Source organism: Fringilla coelebs (assembly GCF_963513975.1).
Source record: "Fringilla coelebs genome assembly, chromosome: 4".
In the NCBI taxonomy this organism is placed as follows: Eukaryota; Metazoa; Chordata; class Aves; order Passeriformes; family Fringillidae; genus Fringilla; species Fringilla coelebs.
The window spans coordinates 22,919,193-22,943,040 of record NC_140032.1 but is presented as its reverse complement, the minus strand read 5'-3'; the positions used below and the strand labels follow the sequence as shown (position 1 = coordinate 22,943,040).

The following is a 23,848-nucleotide window of genomic DNA, read 5'->3' as shown; positions in this document are numbered from 1 at the left end:
CTTGTTGGAACTTCCACAAGCTGCACCATCTAGACAGTTTTCTAGGTCACCAAAGCAATTACTATGTAAATTGATGACAGCTACCAAACCTGGCAATTTACAGGGTTAGTATCTCCAAACCGTCTCACCTGACAGGATACTGCTTAAGATCTAAAAGATAAAAGGGACTCTTCCCAGGCAGCTCCTTGTTTGTGGCTGTGTAACAGCTGAAAACCGTCCTTGGAAACTCACTATCAGCATTCACTGAAGTTGTAAGGTGACACTGAAGAGTTCAGGCTCTTTCAAACATGCTTCCTAAACCCTAGAGTACACAAGGTTCCATTTGCCTTATTTTCTTAAGTCCCATTTCTTTTGTATTTCCATCTTTCAGTGTCAACAGAAAGACACACAATGGCTCTGCCCAGACTGCTGATTAAAGGATGTGGCAGGCTTTAAATGCCCTCTGGGCAGGAATTTACACACATTTCCCTTTTCTTACATGAATGTTCTAATCAGTGGGTTATTACTAAACAAAACAAGCCTTTGTTATAGATATAGCAGTTAGCTGAATGTAATAAATATGAACATAATAAATGGCAGACATATGAAATTGCAGTGGACACAAAATAAACATGCTACGAAAAACTTAGTTAAATTAATTAAATCAAAGTATCCAAAATTTCTTTACAGAACTCCAAGCTGAAGGGGTGGGAATATAATACATTTCTTCCCACTGGAGAATGGTCCCCTTTTCCTACTTGCTTCTTGACCTTGTAAATAAGATTTTAGCTATAATTTCATCACAGAAAAAGAAGATAAACACTTTTGGAACAATAGAGAATGCCATATTCAGAAAAATCATGACTATATGTGATGCTTTTATTTGTAGTAGACTCATAGCCTAAATTCTTCAAATAGATACAAAACCTCTCAGAATTTCACAGTCATGTATTACCTGTGATTATTACCAAGGCAGACACCAAACACATCTCTTTTCTCTAAAAACATACGTAATGGACTTCACAACACTCAATAAAAAGTAGAAACTGATAATTTGAAAAATACAGGAATTAGTAAAAATACCAAGTTCAAAACTGAAAATCTGAATACTCCTCTGAGTGTGACTAATAATCATAATGAAGAATGTTCTTTCTTACCAGCACTAGGTGATCACATACTATGAAAAACTCTTATCTTTCTTATAAAAAAATAAAGGAAAACGAAGATGCTCAGTGTAAACAGACTTTCTATTTTCTTATTCATCTCAGAATGTCAAGCCACTAAGCTAAGATGTATTTAATACATATTCTGTTGCTTATTAAGTCTCAAGACAAAATAATCACTGGTTTTCTGAAATGCACTGACTGATCCAGCCTGCTGTCAATACGAAAAAAGAACTAGTATGGAGGCAGCAAAAAATACTACAGAAGTTTTTTCTTATAACATTGGCTACTACAAATACATAAAGGCAGTCATCTTATTGAATTTCTATAAAATTTAAATGAAATTTAAGATTTCCATATTTATCTTTACCACTATGTAAAAAAACCAGTTTTCAGTGAGATACTTTGGATTTACTGAGATTAAGATTGAAGTTATTGCTATGTTTCTCTGTGAAAACAAAACAGTTAGAGAAAGAAGTTATTATGCAAAAGGCAAAGCTTCTTTATAAGTTCCTCCAACATTATAAAGTGAACAAGAGAGAATCATAAGCCTCCCACTTCCTGCTACAAGCACAAAGTGTGCTTCTTTGGCTTTAACTTTCATACATATTTAACACAGAATCTACTAACTACAGCAAGATGTTTCTTCTCAGAAGAGAAGTCCAGAGCAGTAGTAGCATATGCCTCATACACTACAGAAATAGATACAGTAGCACAAACTGGAGAAGCAAAGTCAGTTCCCTGAACTAATAAGAAACAAGCATGAACCACATTAAAGGACTTTTTAGCGTGTTGTCTATCTATTTATTTCATTGCAAATAGAATCTTCCAGACCTCAAGAGATATTCACAGATGTCCTTTGCACCTTTTCTACACATTTTTAACTATTACACAAGCCACAATCCAAACACATATTGCAAAGGGGTTACCTTGGCTCCATAAGGTAGTAAAATGATTTCCTTATTATAATCACTATTTTTTCCTGTTTACACCACTCCAAAGTTTTTTGACCCTTAATTACTTGAGCATGTGCCCACTAGGGGTGTGTCTATTCCCTGTTTTCATCTGATTCATTCTTTTCACAAGGACAACACACTTTAGTAACTAACATGAGCATTTCATAAAGTGAAGTCTCCAAGAGCAACAGCAAGCTATGTTTTAAAAGCCTCTCTGATTCTTAAGTAATTTTCCATCCCCATGCTGTCATTCCCTCAGCTGAGTCAGCACAACAGTGTGGATAATATCTGAATAAAAGGAAAAATCTGGCTTTTTAAGGAAAGTACCAACTCCAAACCAGCAACATCTTCCCATCTTTCTATTACCGTTACAGCATTGAGCTGCAGCTTCACTGTGGGAGGAAGAACCAGCAATGGAAAACAAGAATGCTTTAGGATACTATTTCTGTTGTAGACCTCAACTTAGGAAACCACAGCTTACTTATACCTAGGTTCCTATTAAAATTAAAAATTCTGTGCATTAAATACCATAACGTGCTTTGGCTACACATGCCTGTGTTTTGCAATCTTTGGTATTTTCCTAGATTTTAAGCGGCATACATATGATCTGTTGATTACACAGATAGCAAAGAGGACAATGTTTGAACTAATTTAGACCTCTAACACTGGCAGTGTTTAGAAGTCTCCTATCAAAGGACTCTTACTACAGGAGCAAAAAACCTTTATGTGAACAGAAGACTGTCCTTATTGTTATTTGTGACTCCAATAGCATAACTGCTAGTACAAAGAAAAAATTACAATTAAATCTATGAAAAAAATATACATCGCTCTATGGTAAAGAAACACTTCAACTTATAATATTCTGGGAGTGTATTTAGGACTTCTGAGGGTTTGTTATGCAAATATCATAAGTATCCTTAGAAACAAAAAGAACCTGAACTTTTTCACTCTGTATTGCATACAATAGAAAAATTAACTTTTCGTTTCCAAACAAATGTTAAAAAACATATATGCGTTTAAAGCATTCTGAATTGTTTAGGATGTTCTGACATTTTTTTAACAAAACATGGGACACACTTTGATGCATTTGTAAAATTTGGGAGGTGCATTTGTAAATAATTATGAAGTTATTTCAAATTATAATAAACTTACCTGTGAGCTGGAATTCTACGATCACCAGCAACTAACACCACATCACACAGCTGATTGTGTCTAAGATAATTCTCCATCTTTTTAAAAGTTTGTTCAGCATGGTTGAGAGCCTGAAAAAATTCATCTGAGGTACAGGGCTCCATTGTTTGACAAGATGATAAGGTGTGACTGCTGTTGGAGGTTCTGCTGAAGACAATAACAGAAATCTTTGTTTATGCAATATTCAGGTGAATCACATGTGATTTTAAAGTTGACATTCATGTTTTGTTTTAATAAATATTCCCTTGCTATTTTATTTTTCTTCATATTTTCTTTCTCCCTCCAAAACAATCTAGACCCTTGTGGAAAATGTATAATCATTTCATGTTGTACTCTTCAACTAAGTGAGACAGAGATCAGCCCATCAATTGTATCCATAGCACTGTCAGATGGTTAAGGAAGAACATCCACCAAGGCCCTGCAAAGTGAAAAAGTAATGGAAGGATGCCAATAAGGAACTAAACCCCTCCCTGCCATTTATGTTTCACACTTAACCTAAGGTGGCCAGAACAAAATGCAGCTAGTAAAAGCATATGGGCATGCAGAGAAAAAGCCCACAAACACATTGATACACCACCGCTCCTATTTTGCCCTCCTTACCTCTGATAGGAGATCTAGCACATCAGAAGTCAACAGAAGTGAAAAGCAAGGGTAGATGGGGAGAAAAATTATTCCCATCTGTACACACAAACACAGAAGATTGGGATAAAACAGGAATAGAGAAAATGTAAAAGGAATGCATGGCCCAAGGAGATAAAGGACATGAATCCTAATGATGTATATGGTGGAAAGCATGTTTTCTTGCTCACAGTTCTTTAACTGACCACTGCTTAGTTTTCAACAATGCAGGCAACTTATAAAATACTCTGGATCTACCATAACATTTGGAAGGATGTGGTTTCACAATATCTGTATCCCAACCCTTGCTTCCACAAAGATGTCATGAACCGAGCAGCATGCCTGGGGCTAAATCCACCGTGAAACATTTCACTCCCTGGTGTAGGATACTCATTTCAAGACAGAGCTCCTCAAAATCAAAGTCTAAATTTCCAACTGAAGATTTTCTGCAAAGGGGAACTTTGTGGTCTGGTCTTGGGTTTAACATATGTTTTGGTTTTTTTTTTTTTTTTGTTTTTTTTTTTTTTTTTTTTTTTTTGCATGCACCCAGACAGCTAAAAAAGCCAAGCAGTTTGGTATTTAATTCAGAGCTAAATCTAATAATGGATCAGAAATTAGATACCTGCCTACTGATTTCCCTCGGGGGACTTTATGTTAAACATTCTTTCTGAAGCTGTGGTTAGCCATTTATTTATGTGTCAACTTCCTTCCTGCTCCCTGCAGCCCAGTCACTTGTTCTGCTCCACCACCAGCCCTCTAACAGGCTGGAACAAGTCTTCTTTGTGGCCATTTTGGAAACTGAATCAGGGGCTCATACAAAGATGTAACCATGTAACCATGGACAACATTATATTGGCTGGCTGGGCGGCATTCTCAAGGGAATGCGCAAGAAGTACTCAGTGAAGCAACTCTTTAACCAGCAGCCCTGAAAAACAGAACCAGAAGTGGAATGGGTAGGTTGCTGGTCAATGCACAAATACTTAGGAAATTATTCTGTATCTCTGTATCACAACTTAGCACATTTTCAATCGAGTTAATATGTTGTGTTTTTTTCTGGTTTGTTTGGTTGTTTGTTTGAACTATATATTAACCCATATTCCTCAAAGTAACTCCATTAATAACAATTTTTAAAAATTACATGCCATCAGAATTTTATTTACATTAAAACCTTACAAAGCGTTTTGCAGATAGAAAGGAAGAAACCACAAAGGAAAAAGCTTTCCAAGCCGGCACTTGCTGGATCACAACTTCACTGGAGCTACTGCCAGCTTCAAAATTGCACATTTTCCACACAGAACTCAGTCATCACTCTCGTTCAATAAGAAAAAATAATTGCAATGGTGTCTGTTTTTCAGTACCCACAATAAAACATTTTCAGGACACAACAGAGTCAAGCCTAGTTCTCCCTCTCATCTAAAGATGCTCAATTCCATACCTGTCCTCTAGTTAGTAACTTACAAACCATTTTCCATTATGAAGGAACAGGAGAAAGAAAGACTAAGGTTAAGTGGTCCATAAAGAGAACATGAAAGAGACAGTCTAATAGTTACAGTATTTGCAAAAATAAAAAAAATAAAAAAAGGAAAAAGAATGCTTCAAAAGCTATTTGTGTCTGTTACCCTGTGACTGGATATGAAAAATTTAAAGACCCCTCCTTCCACAAACTGTTTTATGAATATTTTTCCAGTTCCATTTGCCACAGCAATGACAACCTGGGAGAATTCCAAAAGTATTTATACCCTCAAAGGTCAGTGAGACTGAGGTGTAAAAAAAGACCTACCAAAGGATTCTGTAGCTTGAAAACTCAGAGTGGGGAGGCAGACTTAGATTGGAAGTTACAACACTCTAAGTCCAAGACTGATCATTCAGAGCAATAATGCAGAGCTGCTACCACGTGGTACATTCAGACTTCGTCTTTAAATAATTACAGACATTTTACTAAACTGTTCAAGGTCAGCACACAGCTAATGAATTCTGGATTCCTGCTTGTATTTAATGTTCAAATATTAATATACATCCTATATTATATTTTAATACATTTCCCTACTTCAATCTACAATAAAGTAATTCTAGTATTTTAGTGCACACGTGGACAAAATGAACCAGATACAACATTCTGCACACTAGGCACACTCTAGGTATTTTTAACTTTATCTCCACCATACCTTCGAGGTCTGTAGATTGCTGCTAAGGCACCACCAAAAAAAAGTTAAGAAAAACAAATCTAATGCTAATATTCTTACACCTTCTATACAGGAGTCTGCAGAGCTGTTGGTGAATTCTTAGAAGTGTACGAATATAAAAGGATGATCATCCCCTCAGGGCTGCAGGACAGTTAAACAGCAGCAATAGAGGAAATCTAGGAGATGAAAATCTGCAGAAGAATTCAAAACTCACTGTCCCAATAAACAACCATTCAGGCTAATGCTGGTTACAAATGACACACAGGAGTATGATGTGAACAGCATTACAGCTGACTAGCTCTGATTCTTGAATCTGAATGATCTGTTTGCATCTCAGACACAACCTTGGTCAAAGATCTGGTACTAAACTTGGAATTGAACTCTATATAACACCAAATAATTCTGACAGCCGATCTCCTCTAAATGAATCACATAATGATCTAAATGATGTCACAGTGACAAAGACCTTATCTAAATGCTTTTCTACTTGCGCTATATGACAAGGCAAAGAGGAAGGACTGATACAAACCAAGCAATAGAGCTGCTTCTGTTACTTCATGTTATTAGGGCTTGTAACTAGGCAGTAAGTTACAGAGGAGCATAGAAGAAAAGTAACTACATCTTCAACAAAAGGTTTTTAAAAAAGACTTTTTCATTCACACGATTTACTTGTAAAGGAGGCAACAATGTTTTCATGTGGGAAAAAAAGCTCTTTGTAAGTTGCATAGACGAAAGTGTTGGTATGGGGTTTTTTCCTTTGAGTCAACATATAGGAAGCCATATTTTAGACCGCAAAGAAAAAACATTTAATTAAGTCCTTCATATCAGAGGAACTCCAGGTGTTAGGCAGAATTGTGTAGTCTGTCCAAGAGCTTATACATTTTTAACAAATGAAGTGAACAAAACATGGCATAAGTGCAGTCTCCCCGTAAGACAGAGATACAGATAACGACACAAAGCAAGCTCCTACACTGCCATTAGTTGCATATTAAATTGTACTGACACGGAACTCAAAACTTACCTAAATTATTTAAAGCATGTAAGTAAACATTAGCATGAATTAGAAGACAGTATCAGAAATACAAAAACCTCTACATGCTATACACGATTAAGCACATAATTTAAAAGATACTTCCAATTCACTAAGTTCAAATCCTTTGTGCATTTTCTCTATACAACTGTCTGCAACAAAAAAACCCCAAACAAACCAAGACTTTTTAAAACCTCCTAAATAAGTATCTGCAGTTCTCCAATTCTACAAAGAAACAAATTAGTTTTACCATATGCACATTATTCTCTTAAAATTAAGACCAAATGTTGTAGTATTTTCAATCTACACATTTCTCTTTTAAAATTACATGTTTATTTTCCTACAGTGATTGCCTTGCTATGAAGAGAATATCCTAATTGGAATAATGTGGCATGTAAAAATTTCCCATCAGTAATATATGTTGCTGAAATGGAAGGTGATGTTATACCTGTATCATATCCAATAACATAGCTATTTAAAAATTTACATCTGAATGTCATTTAAAATGGGATCTCTTCAGAGGTATGTTACTTACAGCTACATAGTTGTTGCAGCACAGTGGGACTGCTGTTATGATGCAGCAGTATGTAGGATTTCCTTTCCCAGTAATTCTAGTATTTTGACATGGAGTGATAAAAGCAAATACACTGTGTTCACTTCTAAGCAATTTTACTCTCCTTCCTTTCCTTGAATCTTTAAAGGTCATATATACAATAAACAGTGTTTATATTATGGACTACTTTGCCTTTCTACTAAATTGATTCTTCTCCCAAGGAATGAAAAACACTAAACTGCTATAAGTAAATTGATCTGTCTTTAATAGCCTTTATTAAAGTGTAGCCTTTTAAGTAGCCACACTTTCTGAAATGCCACATCAGTGCAAAGCTATCTGAAAAGCAGGAAAGCAAACATAACATTTTCTGAAATGGTAAGCTATTATGCACTACAAGAACTACAAAACAGGAAAAATACTTTTAGTTAAGAATGACTGACTTATACAGTAAATGAAATAAAAGAATTTAACTGATATTTCACAATAAAGGTTATTGACTTGCCGTAATTCAAGAAGAAGTTTTACAGTTTCATCTTTAGTAACGATATGTAAGAAAAAAACACCAAAACATCTTTACAGATGCAATAGAAACATTTTTCCTTTTTCTGCCAGATGCATAGTTTAATTCAATCAAATGGGTTACTGGAATCACTTTAAAGCACAAACTGATTGACTTTCAACTGATGTAAATTTTTCCTTGATTTATAGTCTAAGTATTTTTTACAGTTCATTCTCTGTCTTCTATAGATACACATGGAAGCATGAGGTCAGAATCAGAAGTTTACATTTTCATAATCTTCTCCTAACTGACATAACTAAACAATCAGTATCACTTCAAAATAATGTAGAAAGCATTCTGTAACATAACCATGTAATGGGCAGTGCCTTGTTCATAGCAGTCTGTACTAGCACACTGTTTAAAACAAGAATGCATCCATGCTTGCACTTTGTTTATCCCCACTGACTGCCTTAAAAATGTCCTAGTAAACACACAGAATCTGATTATAATAAATATTCTGTTTCTGATGCACAATAGCTGCTAGGTTTCTGAAACATTTGAGCTCAGAACAAAGGCTAGCCTATACATGCATACTAACTACAAACATGAAATGAAAACACGTTTCTCACAATAGGAAAGTAATAATTAACCTGCACGAGCTGCTGTCCGATTCATTTTCTTCTTCACTTGCTCTATCATCTGTTTCTTGTCTGTCAAGCCAACGTGCACCTCCACAGTCTTCTGCTGAGAATTCAAATGTAGGGATTTCTGAGGTGGATGCCATTGGCCAAAGAGGTGAATTCTGGAAATCCTGTTGGCTGGACCTTCTGTAACCAACTGATGTTAAAGGTAAGTTACCCGAGTCTAAAAACTTCCTGCCAGCAGTTGTTACATTTTGTCCTCTATTCCAGAAGTCTCCCTGACGGTTTTCAATTGCAGAGTTTGGGGCTGATGCCTGATGACCAAACCACCTCCATCTGATTTTTAAAATCTGCTTCACGTCAAACTCTTTACGAGAACCAGACATTCTTAGTGAAAGCCAGCGATCGTCTAGGCAACAGGGTAAGAAGCAGCACACATAAAAGAAGATTTGTGCACCCAACCAAGACAAGAGAAACACATGCTCTGCCTGTCTGTGGCAAGCAGATTTTCTACAGAAGGAGGGGAAAAAGCATTGCAATCACACAAAAAAGGCTTCTTCAACGGTATGTCATTTGAATATAAACAAAAGGCAACAGACAGTGAAAAACGCTGACATAAAAGAGGAGGTGAAACAATCACCTCCATCAGGAAAAATGCTAATCACTTCACCCTAAAAGCTCTGAGGCTGTTTCTGTTGCTGCCTCTGACCATTAGGTTTCAAAAACACTAAACAGTATTCATTAAAGCCCTTTCAAACCCTTTCAATACCACCCCCTTTTCTTAAATCACAAATGACAGCAAACTGCAATTTCTATACTGCATCTTACAATCTGTTTCTTATTCTGTTAACTCTTGCTACTACAGAGGGGGAAAAAAGTGCAAAAATCAAATTAAGTTCCTTCTACGCTGCTAAAAAATAAATTTACAGAGAAGAATCAAAGCCAACTCAAAGATAACTGATTATGCTGGGGAGAAACTGAATTGTAAATAATTCTTTTTCCCATTACAGGACATGAACGAACTTAAAAAGGACAAGAACAGCCTCGGAAGGCTCAAGGGACTAGTAGTGGAGGCTGTAAAGCCTTTCATCTTGACATGCTTTGAGTCAAATCTAGGTCTGCAGTAACCAAAAATTTCTATGTGAAATGAGCTAATGGTTTCCATTCACTTACACATCACTAAAACAGAAAGCAAGAAAAACCAATGGCTGCAAGACACCAGACAAACCCCTGCAGAATAAACAACCTAAGACGACTGCTCAAAATGCTTCTTTCTAATCATATACTATCAGCTGCTCCACATCACATTAGAAGTACTGTGATGGAACAGTGAAAAAGAGAGATGCATACTCTTGAGACAGAACTACCTCCAGGACTGGTAATTTACATAACATCTTAAAATGTCCAGCAAAAGTTTTTACTCAAATGAGGAATAGCCATTCCTATGAATGGCCTAGAAAGCCTATTACCACACTGATATTCTCTGATAGTACATACATTTATTCACAAAATGCACAATGACCAATTTACAGTTCCCATGAAAATCAGCCTATTTCATCTCTGACACATGAAACTAGTTAGGCATAAAATGCTAAAATTAATTTCAGTCACATGCAAATTGTAATAACAATTTTAGACCAAAAAAGAAGCACTGGATTTTATCAGTCCTTGATACAGAGAGCTATGTTTTCAAACTTTACAACTCAGTTAGTCTGTTCAACTCTCCAGGATATATACACAACAAATGTACAAGTGCTTCTTTATTGCCCTACAGTTTTCATCAAAAGTGAAAGCCACTCTCAGATGAACATGATGAACTCCAAAAATGTGGCATCTTGTAATTTGGATACCTGCAGTACTATTTAAAACAGGTTATATGCAGAGTCCACATGAAAACTTCAGCAGTGCCAAATTTTACCACGCAGAACCCAAACACTGTTTGAAACTCACTGCCAGGAGAATGTCATTCTATCTTCTGAGGAAACACAATGCTGTAAGTGCTAGCTTTAACCTGGAAAGCTCACCCGTGATTGCCCAGAGCACAGTTATTGATCTAAGTGCTTCTCACAAAGGCTAGCAAAAGCTCATTTCTACAGGAACTGCATTCCAGCTGATTCCACAGAGATGCATTTCAGAGTGTGCACCTTGCTCGCATCCTGGCCTACCAGAAGCCAAATACTGAGACCTTTGCAGCATATCCAGAAAACAGCTGAAGATACATCAGATACTAAATGCAAGATTATTAAGTAGGTAAATCTATAAAGCTCTTACCATCTTTCCTGGGGATTTAATTTAAACACAGAAAAGTAAGGAAATATTTAAGAAAGGATCAATGTTTTAATATATTAGCATGAAAATTGTACGTATGTTTAACCAAAATGATATGACATGCAGAACCCACTCATCTGGTACACATATAGCTAATTATTAAACACTTAACTGTAGTGTTCAAATACTATCCTTTGTGTAACTGCAAGTTGAGTGAAACTGGAGTAAGGCTTAAGAAGTAAAAACAAAATGGCATCGTTTTATTCATCCTCTCCTTCTGTTTTATATTGGTGCTGGGTGTTCATCAAGGGTGAAGAAACAGGACAAGCAATTGGTGTATATGTTAACATTCATCAAACCAGTAATATTTTAATTATCCATCCAGCTATAAAAAGTAAGCTTTAAATACCTTTATTTCTGCTGGTATGGTAAATCCATTATACATAAGGAGTGACCTGGATTCTCATTCTTGTGTAACAGACTCATTTAAAATTCAAGCTGTCCCAGTATAAGTCTACCAAGACAGTGGCAGATTTGCGATTCTAGTGCTTTTTCAGTACTTTTCATTGATTTACTGGCAAAAACAACCCAATTACTGCTTTTCTTTGGCTGTGAAGCTATGGGCTCAAACAGAGATTAGAAAACAAAATGTGCTGTAGTTTTAACACACCAAATCACAAAACTGTTTTCTATTCTCTTTCATTTTTCTAGAGTAAAGAAACTCTTGCTCCTATATACACTCTCAAAATTACAGTTCTAAGACTGACAGCATAAATATCTAAACTATTTCCCTGTTTCATAGGAATATTTGTATTATAGATGACAAGATAAGACAAGTGACAGTTAATTCTTCAATTTAAACTGATATTCCTCAGAAATCATTGAGAGCCTCTTTTCTGGACAATCTTTGTTACTATGAATAATGCGATATCTTTTAGATCTCCAGCCAGCAGTTACCAGACTTTTGAGGAGATCTCCAACAATCAACTCTTAGGACTTCCACTGACTACGATCACCCAGACTTCACCACTGGCATCTCCTCTGGTGATTGGTGCTCACAAATCCAAATTCCCACCCTCCATGGCCTCCCATCACACGTCCTTCTAAAGCACTAACACATTTCTGAGAAATCTGCTAAAACCCATCCTAGTCAAGCACAGTATACACAGACTTAGCGAGGATTCTGAAATATTTTTTCATCTACTAAGGCAAAAGTTTGCATTTATTGAGAAAACAATAGTGCTTAGGTCCATTTTTTCTGATCTTGGGCACTGTTACAGTTTCTATTTTGCAGTGAATCAAAATAACATTTCAAATACAAGTACACTGTCACCTTTGAGAACATAATTCAGTTTGTATTAACAAGGTTGTGTAAGCTTACTGTGAAAACAATTTTGAGAACTCTGATTTTTAATTGAACAGACTGATATTCCTTCAAGTGGAACACCTGCACATTTAATCTCATATGAAGAGCTTCACAAAGCTATAAATCCCTGCAGTTAGCAGTGGGGGACAGTTTCCCAGATTCTGGCTTGGGAAAAAAAAAGAAACATCTAAATAAATGCTCTATATTAAATCTGCAACTGTGTAAACAGGTAACACAAGAACATAGCATGACAGCTTTAGAAACTGCCCTTTTCAAAATCTTCAGACAGTTTATCTGCACAGAGATAAAAACCATTTCTTTTACTAACCAAAAAATTTACTACACTGATATTCTCTGATATTATATACATTTATTAATACAAGTATTAAAGATTGCAATCCAGCATAACTAAATAAATTTAAACAATTTCAGTCTTAAGATACCTCTATTGTATATTTTGAGGGAAGGTGTACTTCATATTTAGAATGTATCACTAGGAAATTTGGAAATATTATTTAAATAATAAGATCTAGTGCTTTTGTTGATTGTGATTTTTCCTTTTTCTCGCCAAAGGAAATCAATCAAGTTTTCAAATAAACAAACATGTATATGGAATACTTTTTTGAGGCACTTTAGTATTTAAATTTCAACACTACTTTACATGGTAACATTTTTTCTGTCACTACTATGATTTGACTCCAAAACCTTTCACCACTCAACTTCAAGGCAATTCAGATATAATATATTCAAGGTATTTAGTGTGTCAAATTAATTTTAAAAGGGGCCATAAAAGCTCAGGTTTGTCCTGAGACTATATTATGATCCTTTAAAGTGCCAATTAAGAATGTAAATGTCAAAATAATTACATAAAGTCTATTGTGACTGCAAGAACTGTTTTTTGAAAAAATAATGCTTAACAAAAGCATTAAATATAAAAAGATAAGTTTTAGACATAAGTAGACTCATTAGGATGTGGAAAAGCAATATTGTCAATGTTTAGTGATCCTAGATGTGTATTTGAAAACATAAGAAAGGTTCACTGACCATAAGATGTTCATCAATTAATCAAATACATACTTACAGCATTAAAAGGCAATCAAAGTTTAACACTTTTTAAAATGGGATTTCTGAGCTTTAAAATATTAATTTGAGGCATTAAAATAACTGCTCAAAGAAAACCACTATAGATGAACTCCAAACTGCAATTTTGCTTATAACTATGCTTATGTTAGAAGAAGTGTTAAATACTTACTTTCTTTTTCCTTCCCTATTCCTGTCTTCCAGACCCAAAGTTACAGAAACAGCTTACAGAAACAAAGATTTCAGGAAGATTGCTATAATAATGTTTCATGATCCTATAAAATAATAATCTCTTCCCATCCCAAAGTTTTATATAAATGCAAACACTTCTGGTTTGCAGTTCTGTGAAAAGAGCCTTACATCAGCAGCTGTGGCACAGTTCATTCAGGAGAAAGAGAGGAAATATCCTACAGCTACTGACTTCATGTACTTAAATTCATTGTTCTGACTGGCAAAAATGAGCTGTAGCCAAGTTACTGGTACTGCATCACAACTTTCTGCCACTCTGCATTGTGCATTTCCCTCGAAACACGAGGGAGCAGTCAGCTTAACAACAGCATGAAAAGACCTGCACAGAACAACAGCCTGGCTTGCTGTTTGATTTATTCAGCTAAGGGTGGGGTGGGGAACAAGAGAGATTTCCACATGTAATACAAGACTACACTGTTAGATCCAAGCTCAAATATCATACTGGTTCACATACCACAGAAGTTCTGATTCACGACATTTGTATTTCTTTAAGATTAAAACATTAACATTGTTTTAGTCAAATAACACTGAAGCATCATCAGGGGCTGCACCATCTAAAAGTAAAGCCATAGTATAGAGCTATTCCTCAGTAAACAGCACAGTAAGCTTCTTCACTCTCAAAAAATGAGTACTCCAATTCATCAGGTCAGATGCTGTTTTTAAGTTAAAATTTACTTGTAATACAAAATGGACAACACTTGAAGGGCCAGTCTCTCAAAACATGGAACCAGTTTTCTGTACTAAAAGGGTCAAGTAGCAAAACACAAGGTAAAGACAAGCAAGATTCCCAGTTCATCTACTCCAGGAATACTGGGGTAGAACCAATTCTAATGGAAACAAGGTAGTCACAAATTTAGAGATGGTAATAGGCCAGCACAAATCATCTCCTTTAGAATGTCACTGTTAAGAAAGAGTGGTGACAAAAACACTGTTCTTCAGACACTTAAAGTTGTCCTGCTGAAAGTAAAGGATTCTTTAGAACCAGTTTAGGAAGGCATTGCCTAATAAAGCTACAAAAGACCATAAAGAACAGGTTGAAGATTGAGGCAAATAAAAAAAAAAAACAACAAGGAATAGTTTCCTTTTGTAGGCAGGTCTTGCTGGGCAAACTAAGGACAATATTTTAACATTTTTCCAAGATAGCAGCAGTGTCATTTTACCATGAAGTACTCAGATTTCCTCAAAAACTCACAGAAAAATGGGTAAAGGATAACACTGCCAACATTGTCAACAGCAGAGTGGATGTTTATTTAGCAAAAAATGACAAGTATTCACAGTTCTACATTAGGCACCATATAAAAATCCACCAGATTAAAAAACACATTAAAAAACAGTGAAGAAGCAGATTTGCAAGTGATTAGGTAATGCAACATAGAACTCCATGCCAGACTACACAAACTTCTAAGAGAAATACATAGAGGTCTGTGAGTGAAAAGCTTACACCGTATCTAAATGTCAAGCTACGCAATGCCACAGCTACTGAAGCAAAGCACTTCAAGACACAGACTTGAGCATTCTAAATAAATCATTTAACACCAAAAAACAGCTCAAGAGACTAACTTCTCTCTCAGTAAGGACTTCTGTTTAATTAGCAGCTTCAGTTAAGCCCATCCCCCAACTGAAAATTTAAGTTGCATAAGAGATAATATATGAGGACATCATATCTTATTACATATTTATAAAACAAGTGGTGTGATCTGATCTGGAATTCCTTGCGTGCAATTGATCATTGAAAGTCAAAAGCAGCATTGCAGAAAACAGGGTTCACAGAAAGGCAATAAACATGATCAAAGTATGAAACTAACAATCATCACACTAGAAGGCAAAATGCTTTATAAGAATCACATCAAAATCTATAAGTATCAAGATTAATGTTTATGAGAATCATAATGTCTCATAAATATGAAAAACAACTTCTATTTAAAGAATCAATGTTGGACTTACAACATTTTTAGAACCCAATTGTGCATAACAATGCAGATGTCAAATAGAACTTCCCATAAAAATCCTTTAAATATAAAGATTTCTACCATCATTTGCCCACCTGGTTAGAAGAGGCATCATAGGCAACATGAAGGACTTGTGTAGGTACACAGATAACAAAAGACTGTCTAGGGACAGCCTGCTGCTGAAGGGGGCAGGGCCCTGGGGACATGGGATATGGAAAAGGCCGAGGCACTGAATGCCCTCTGTCTTTCCTAGCAATATCAGCCGTCACAACTTGATGAAGTTCAACAAAGGGAACTGTAAAATCCTGCACCAGGGAAGGAACACCTCATGATGTGGGCCACATAGCAGGAAAGCAACTTCCAGGAAAGGACCCGCTGGTCACCAAGTTGCGCATGAACCAGTAGTGCGCCCTTGCAGCAAAGAAGGCTAATGGCTCCCTGGCCTGCATTAGGAGTGCTGCCAGCAAGTGAAGGTAGTGATCCTGCCCCTCTACTCAGCAGTATGAGATATGGTCATACTGGAGGGCAAGTGCAAAGAAGGTCCATTAAAATGATGAAGGACCTGGAGCTTTTCTGTCTGATGAAGTCTGGGAGACCTGGGACTATTTAGCCTAGAGAAGACTCAGGGGATGTCTCATCAATGTGCATAAATAAATATACATGAATAAATAAATGCCTTTCAGGGGTGTCCAGTGACAGGACAAGAATCAATAGACAACAACTAAAACACAACATCTAACACGAGGGAAAACCTTTTCACTGTGAGTGTGACTGACTACAGGTCACCCAGAAAGGTTGTGGGGTCTACATCCTTAGAGATATTCAGAAGCCATCTGGACATGGTCCTGGGCAACTTCCCCTTGGTGACCCCACTTGGGGAGAGAATACAATGCTTTGTATTACATGCTTTTATTACAAGCATTGTAACTTGGTGATGGATTTTTCATGTTACAATAAGCCTCACAAAGTGGTAAAAGCAAGGTGATTAAATTGGAGATGATAACTAAAGTCTTCCATTGACTTTACTAGTGATTTGGCTCAAGAAAGTATTATCAGGGAAAAAAATGCAGAACACATACAGTATATTTAACTATTCACTCTAAAACAAAACTAGTCCACTGCTTGGATCAATGCTGCTTAAAACAGTATGTATCTGAGGAACATAAGGAAAAATATCTTTTAATTCTATACTTGGATACTACTAATTCTCAGGTTAAGCCATGCATCAAGCCACCGTGTACTCCTAACCACAATCAGAAAACTGGTTTCTTCGATTCTTTATTCTGTCTCCACAGTTTCATGTGAAAGTAATCTCGGATTCCCCATTATGATTTATTTTACAAGCTCTTCTGACAAAAACTAGAGTTCTTCTGCATGTTTCACCTCACACAGTATCCCTTATCCTGCATGTATGCATATCCCTCCCTATCAAGTACCAGAACAGGCTGGACAAGCAAATTCTTTGTCATATTTAGAACAGACAGGCTCATCAGCTGACAGGTCAAATAATATTACTTATTTGGCCTTTCCTACCTACCTGCATTTTCAAAACTTTTCAGGAATTTAAACGTTACAAGGGCTCCATTCTGTCAGAGTTTGACTGAAACTGGCAAGTAGACAGAAATGTTATTAGGGAAGAACTGAGTAAACCACAAGACATAAACCAAACTTGTCTGGGGAATGTACAAACTCACAAGCTGCCTATCTTTTGCTTCTGAGTATGCACAACTTAGCCTGGGTAGCTACATATTGCCTAAGCCCAGGATTTATAAACAAAGTAAAATAGAAATCAACACAAAAGCTGACTGATTGTTCAAACACAGCTCTGAGCTTCTACCCTTCCATGGTTGTGTAAAACTGAAATGAGCTTAAGGATAGAGGGAACAATGGCAGAAGCTTGACCACTTAGTAAATCACTGAGGTACTTGCAGAGTTAACTGTTCAGCTACCCTAAACCCATACCGATCCCATCTTAGTGGCCTTACCTCCGGTTTTAAAGGAACCCCTAAATGTTTCCTGTTCTGCACAGAGAGCAAGAACTAGACACCAGCAAAAAAAATAAAGCGCCAGGAAGAATACAGGATACTGTTGGCACTCTCAGGGCACGAGGTCCATTACTAAATTAAAATGCTCAAAAAAGGGAAAAATCTTGAATTCAGATTGCTAAACTGCCAGAAGGAGAAAGCATAATTGATAAAAAACACTAATTATTTGCTTAGCATGTGTTTTTCCATTCTATCATATCAACTATAGCCATTTCTTAAGAGAAATACAAAACTATGTGTTGTACTACCATCACACGAGTTATTATGCGAAGATGCAGCTTAGGTTTGCATTTATTAATTACAAAAACTGTCAGGAAGTGAGAGGAGGTACAAAGTGAAGTTCTATTACTTATCACTTGATCTGCCCACATGTTTATAAACTCATAGATTAATTCTAGTTAATTATTTTTATTTCCTTGAAAAATACTTCCAAATTTAAAATGCTATGGTGCTTGGTGAAGAGCTTGCCAAGCCATACCAAGTTATGATAACATTATGAAGTGCCCTACCTTCTTAATGCTCCCATTAGAGTTTGAATGCAAAAGCTTGGGATTACATTTACATTCAAAACTATAATTTCCCATACTGCACATAAAAGAGCAAGATTTAAACTCTGATTTCATCTTTGGCAAGGATGAAGTGATTTAATTTTAGAATATTAGAATACATTTTACCTATCTACCAGACAAATGCATATGGATCTAAAGAATAACCAACATATAATACTTCACAGCAACTGTCAGGCTAATGGCTTATTCATGCAAGAGTCAACATAAAACATCTACTCTGCTAACAAGTATGAACTTCCTTGCAAACAATCTAAGCATCAAAACCACTGATAAAAATCTCATCTTCCTATGGACTTATCTTTCTATTAACTTCTCCTACATCTCCTCACCACACGCACGCTACTTGTAAAATTTTAACTAATTTGCTAATTCAGCCATATGACTATTTTTATTTTCTTTACAGTTCAGGTTAGTAAACCTCTATGGACTTGAGTCTTACTCTACACCATGAATATGTATCATATGACACAGCCAGGTGCTGTGAATATTTAATCTGTTTAAGGCTATACTTTAGCCTCATTTTGAAAAGTTCTGTTCTGAGATTGAGGCTAAGTAAGTCCCAGAATGGTGTGAACTTTTTTTTTGTAATAAATGATACTACTTCCACCCAAATCAACTCAAAACTGTTCTAGACAGATCATATCATCATTGTGCTTTAGTAAGTTCTTCTAAGTAAGAGTCAATACAATGTATATATGCTATCAGACAAAAGCATCAGCTAAGGCAGTGAGTGAGACAAGCCTATCTACACACATTTTCAAAGAAATTAAGCTCACTCTACCTTAAATTTCACTGTTTTACAAAACCATCCTGTACAATTTTGTGAACAGTTTTCCATTTACTCTGAAAATCTGATGGATGCTCTTGGAAGAATCCAAGTTACCATTCAAGATTTTTTTTTAAAGTATATCCAGTTGTTATGGAAGACATCAGGATTTTTAACATCAGTTACACTTAGAACTGCCAGAAGAGGTAATTAATTGGCAAAGTATTCCTCTGAACAGATTGAAATCAATAGTCAACTTTACAGAAATTTATCCTCTGGAAAAATGCCAGCAAAGTCCGTAAAGTCCATAAGACGTAATTAAAAATCAGCAGCCCTGCTCAATAATTAGTCATTCTACCTTACAGTAAGATGGGAATAAAGACATATCCCATAGTGATCAACCTGTTCAGTTTCTTCTCTTTGTAGTACATTTTGGCATTTGTTTCAACTCCCTTTAAACTTCCATGACCACTGTAGAAAGGATGCAGGTCAAGTCTACACAAATTCTCACAGCCTAGAGGAGGTTGGCTATTTTGGCAGGCGGAGCTACCACATCTTGAACTACTGCAAAGCAATGAAAACACAAAGCCTGTTCACAAAGTAAATTCTGAGGAACCTTAGCAGTTCTTATAATTTTTAAAGCTCAAGAAAGTGTTGATATTATCTGTGGTGGAAGTTACCAACAAGGATATGGATTGACTGAGGGAAACAATGTGACTGATCATGACATGAACAGGGAGAAAGATCATCTCTCTTCTGTATTTCTATCATATGAGTAAATTCTAAAGGAATTTATCAACATTCCCAAAGCAGAGACAACTCACAGTCAAGAAAGCAGATTTTTTTTCACTTTAGTAAAACCTAGTATTTCTAAATTAATTGGATTGCTTTTGTCACCCTTAGCACTTATTTTTCATCAGTATTTATTATAGAGAGTTCAGATAAAGCTAGATCCTTGCATGTATTCATGCTTCCAACATTCTTTTATCCTTTTCCTTTGTGCAAATGTCAAAGCTATTCCCTTTGACAATTACTTTCACTTGGAACAGTCTTACTACTTTGTTGCTAAAAAAATGAAATAAAGTGAAACCCACTCAGTATTATTGGAGTGATGAGATTTGATTGTGCATTTGGTGGGCCTTTATTCATATTAATTTCTACAAAAAGCAGTATTTTTTCTAACAGACTCTGTATCAATTTCCCTGTTTTTCCTATAATGATTAAAAGATGCAAAGGCTTCTCATGCACTTTGAAAAGATCAAAATTGAACTTTACAGTAATGCTGACAGTCTTCTATAAAGCATGCTTTGATAAAGAGCACAAGTGTTGAAATCACATAAAAACGGTCCAAACACTAGCATGTGAAGCCCACAAAAGCAAAGTCATCGCTGCTTATGCACACTTGCCGAAAGAAGCCCTAACATGATGTGTTATGTATGACAAAAAAAAGGATGAAATTTTGGGTGTAAGGAAGAGTATGTACCCTTGTGGGCTAAAATCACATTCATTGTAGTGTAACTTACTGTTAGAACTGAGTAAATACAATACTTACCTATAACACTGGAATCATCTCTAGTTGTTCAAAGAATCATGTAGTTCCATTTATCTTCCTCTTTCCCCAGAAAAATTGAGGTAGCAGAAAAAAATCTAGAGACAGAAAAATACAAGTAAGCACCACCCACTAGAGGGGAGAAAAAAATGAATAATCTCACAAGCAGATTCCCTACTCTGTTCAGACAGAAGTTCTCTGTATTTGTTTTGTGATTCTTACACTTACTGATAGGAAGATGCTAAAAGTGTGTCACTGTACAACTGTCACCTTAGCTCCTTCCACAACTTCAAGTTACATACCCATCAACAAAGACTAACAAAAAAGATGGGAAATTATTATGAAATGTGAATATGTAAACTCTCAAGAAACACTGTTTTTTAAAGGCAGTACCTCTTGAAAAAAAAAAAAAAACAAAAAACTTTAGTCCACTGTCACCCTTATCTTTGATTCCCTTCCCTGAAGGGAAAAGCAGTGAAGACCTGATCTGCCACATAGAGCACTTAAGCTAAACTAGTGCCAAAAAATAACACTGACTGCATTGGTGAATAAAGCCAAGTACCACCACTAAACATGCTTCCCTAAACGGAGCAGGTCTATAAAAATTCATACTTACTGATAAAAATTCATACTTACTGTTACAGTGGTTCTCAACCCTCACCTATTTACAGGTCACTAAAAATTTTCTTACCAAAGTTAGACTCTGCTCAAAAAATCGAGCTTGCTGAAATAGTATGCATCTCCTTTTGGCTTGGCACCAAACAAATTACTATATGCACTGTGAAGTGAAAGAAAGTAGCCTTACATGATACCTGCATGCATAATATGATACCTAGTATGTGACCTCTCATGGTGTGATCTTTCTTACCAGCTTCCAGAACCTTGCAGGTCTCTGAAGGGTAATACCACCTCATTCTTGCACCTGCAGCACATAACCTCATCTCTCCCGTATGACTGTTTCCTTAAGGCCTTGCAGCCCAATAATACATGTGTCTATGAGCCTCATTGCCTTGCTGGGAACTTTGAATGAAAGATTCTGTTCTTGTGACAGAAAGCAAGCAGTTGATAATCAGGTTTGTAACTTCTGCATTTTTCTACTAGGTAAGACTGCTGTAAGGAAAAGCAATTTAATTGCTAAGGAAAGAGGAAACTGCAAGAATTTTGTAAGGGAAATTCAAAATCATATTATAATTTCTTAAGAGCTGTAGAAACTTCCATTACTGGGTCATACTATGTTTGATTAGGTAATCTACTTTACCATATCAGGAAACACTGAATTATATCAACAAAACCACATGACATAAACATAAGCAAACAATAATCTTTTTAAAAGCAGGGGTGATACAAAAGTCCAGAGAGTTGGAACAAGTCCACCAATATGAATTGTCATTGTTAGCAACAGCTTGCAATTACTGTTTGACCATAATGGTCTAATGGAAGATTTTCTTCATCTTCACTCAACTGCTTTTCTATTTTAAATTAGCAGTTCTTGCATTTCTGTGAAACACAATGTGTTAGTCTACTGCCATGGTATAAACATGCTGTCTTTGGTAGTGGACCTGTCCATTCAGAGGAAACGACTGAGGGATGGATGATTCAATGAAGTTGACACAAGGCAGAAGAAAACATTTGACTCAGATTAGGGTTATTATTTACTATTATTATTTTGGTTTTATCCTGCTTTATGCTCCCTATCATTATTCAGCAAGGGAAAAGCATAAAACAGGAATACAATCTGTCCTATCAGGAATGCACCTATGAAGTCCTGGAACAAAGTGCCTTTTTTCTTTTTTTTGTTTAAATACTAATCCACATATGCCCCTGGAAATTCCCAGGTAAAAAGACCTATCCAGTACATAGTTCCTCTAGACAGAAAATCTACACCAACATTACCATAAGTTGAAGTTTTTATTCCTGTTTATGCTCGTAGAAGACCTGAGCAATAATTTTTTCTTCAAAAGATGACTGTATTTGGAGTTTACCTCGTGTAATTTCATAATCGACTTTTAAGTAAAAGAAAGGAACAAAGCCAAGCCTTCCCTTTTTACTGTTCTGACATTACTGCCCAAAAAGCTGACCACGAGCCTTGGGCGGCTGGGCTTCAGATGGGCTGCCCCGCTGCTCACGAAGCTCAACCAGTCTGAGCTGAAAGCCCTAAGCCACAAAAACGCTTAAAGGAAAAACATAAACCAATAATATATATAATCAGCAGCTATTTGATGTTCAACACTTATACTTCTGTCTGTTCCCCGTGTAATAACGCCGCTCTCCATGCAGTGAGGTGGCAGTCAGTCACTGCTCTATTCTGTTCGACCGGTCTCAAATTTTAAAAAAAATTGTTTTCCACTATTTCATACTGTGATGGTGAAGGTTAAGACACATAGGGTTAAGTCCCCGAGAACTGTGCCAGTGCACTTCTACCAGGTCTCCGCTCTGACCGCTTTGCACCGAGCCGGTCACGGCGGCGGCCCGTCTCGGCGGGACCGGACCCCGCGCCGCGTCCCGCCCCGCCGCCCCCGCCCCGCTCCGCTCAGGCGAGCGCCGGCACTGCCCCGCCGAGCGCCTCGGCTCCCGCCGGGCACCGCTCTGCCCGGCATCGGACACCCGGTACCGGGCACCGGCCGCCACGGGCGGCGGCCACAGCCCCTCTCCGCAGCCGGCCGGCAGGAGGGAGCCCGCCCCCACCCCTCCCAGGCGCCGGCCCTCGCCCTCCTCCTCCTCGCTTTCTCCTCCCCCTCCCGGCAGCCGCGGCCCCCTCCCCTCGCTGCCGAGCCCCCACCGCCCTTCTCACCTCTCACGGTCCGGGAAGGGGGCGCGGCTGGGAGGGGGCGGAGAAAGAAAAAAAATCGCAAGGAAGGCCCCCGCACCCACTCCCGTCCCCTCCCGTGCCCTCTCCTCCCGCCCCGCCCGGGGGCCGCTACCCCTCTCGCTCCGCCGGGAGCCGCGGGCACTGGGCGCTCCCGCCCGCCTCCGTCGCGTCCCCGCGGCCCCGCTCCGGCCCCTCCCTGCGCTCGGGCGGCCCGGAGGGGCGGGGCCACGCAGGGAGACGCCTCCTCCCGCGGGCCCCGCCCGCTGCCCCGGGGCGGGAGCGGCGCGTGGCCGCGTGTGGCGGGCCGGGGCCGGGGCCGGGGCCGGGGCCGGGGCCGGGGCCGGGGCCGGGGCCGGGGCCGGGGCCGGGGCCGGGGCCGGGGCCG

The 23,848-nt window shown here is 37.7% G+C and overlaps 1 protein-coding gene across 3 annotated transcripts in view; it reads right to left on the bottom strand.

Annotated features, from left to right (window-relative positions):
• Positions 1 to 23,539, bottom strand: part of KLHL5 (kelch like family member 5) — a gene marked incomplete at its 5' end in the record, with an annotated part of 48,085 nt that extends 24,546 nt beyond the window's left edge. The window contains 3 exons of one of the 3 annotated variants that reach the window (XM_084204243.1): positions 3,251 to 3,436; positions 20,658 to 20,752; positions 23,446 to 23,539. In XM_084204243.1, the coding sequence (XP_084060369.1) occupies positions 3,251 to 3,393 (143 nt within the window). Of the gene's footprint in view, positions 1 to 3,250; positions 3,437 to 8,822; positions 9,200 to 20,657; positions 20,753 to 23,445 lie in introns of those variants that run through there. The other 2 variants (XM_084204242.1, XM_084204244.1) reach the window with 2 other exon arrangements.
• Between the last annotated feature and the right edge of the window lie 309 nt (positions 23,540 to 23,848).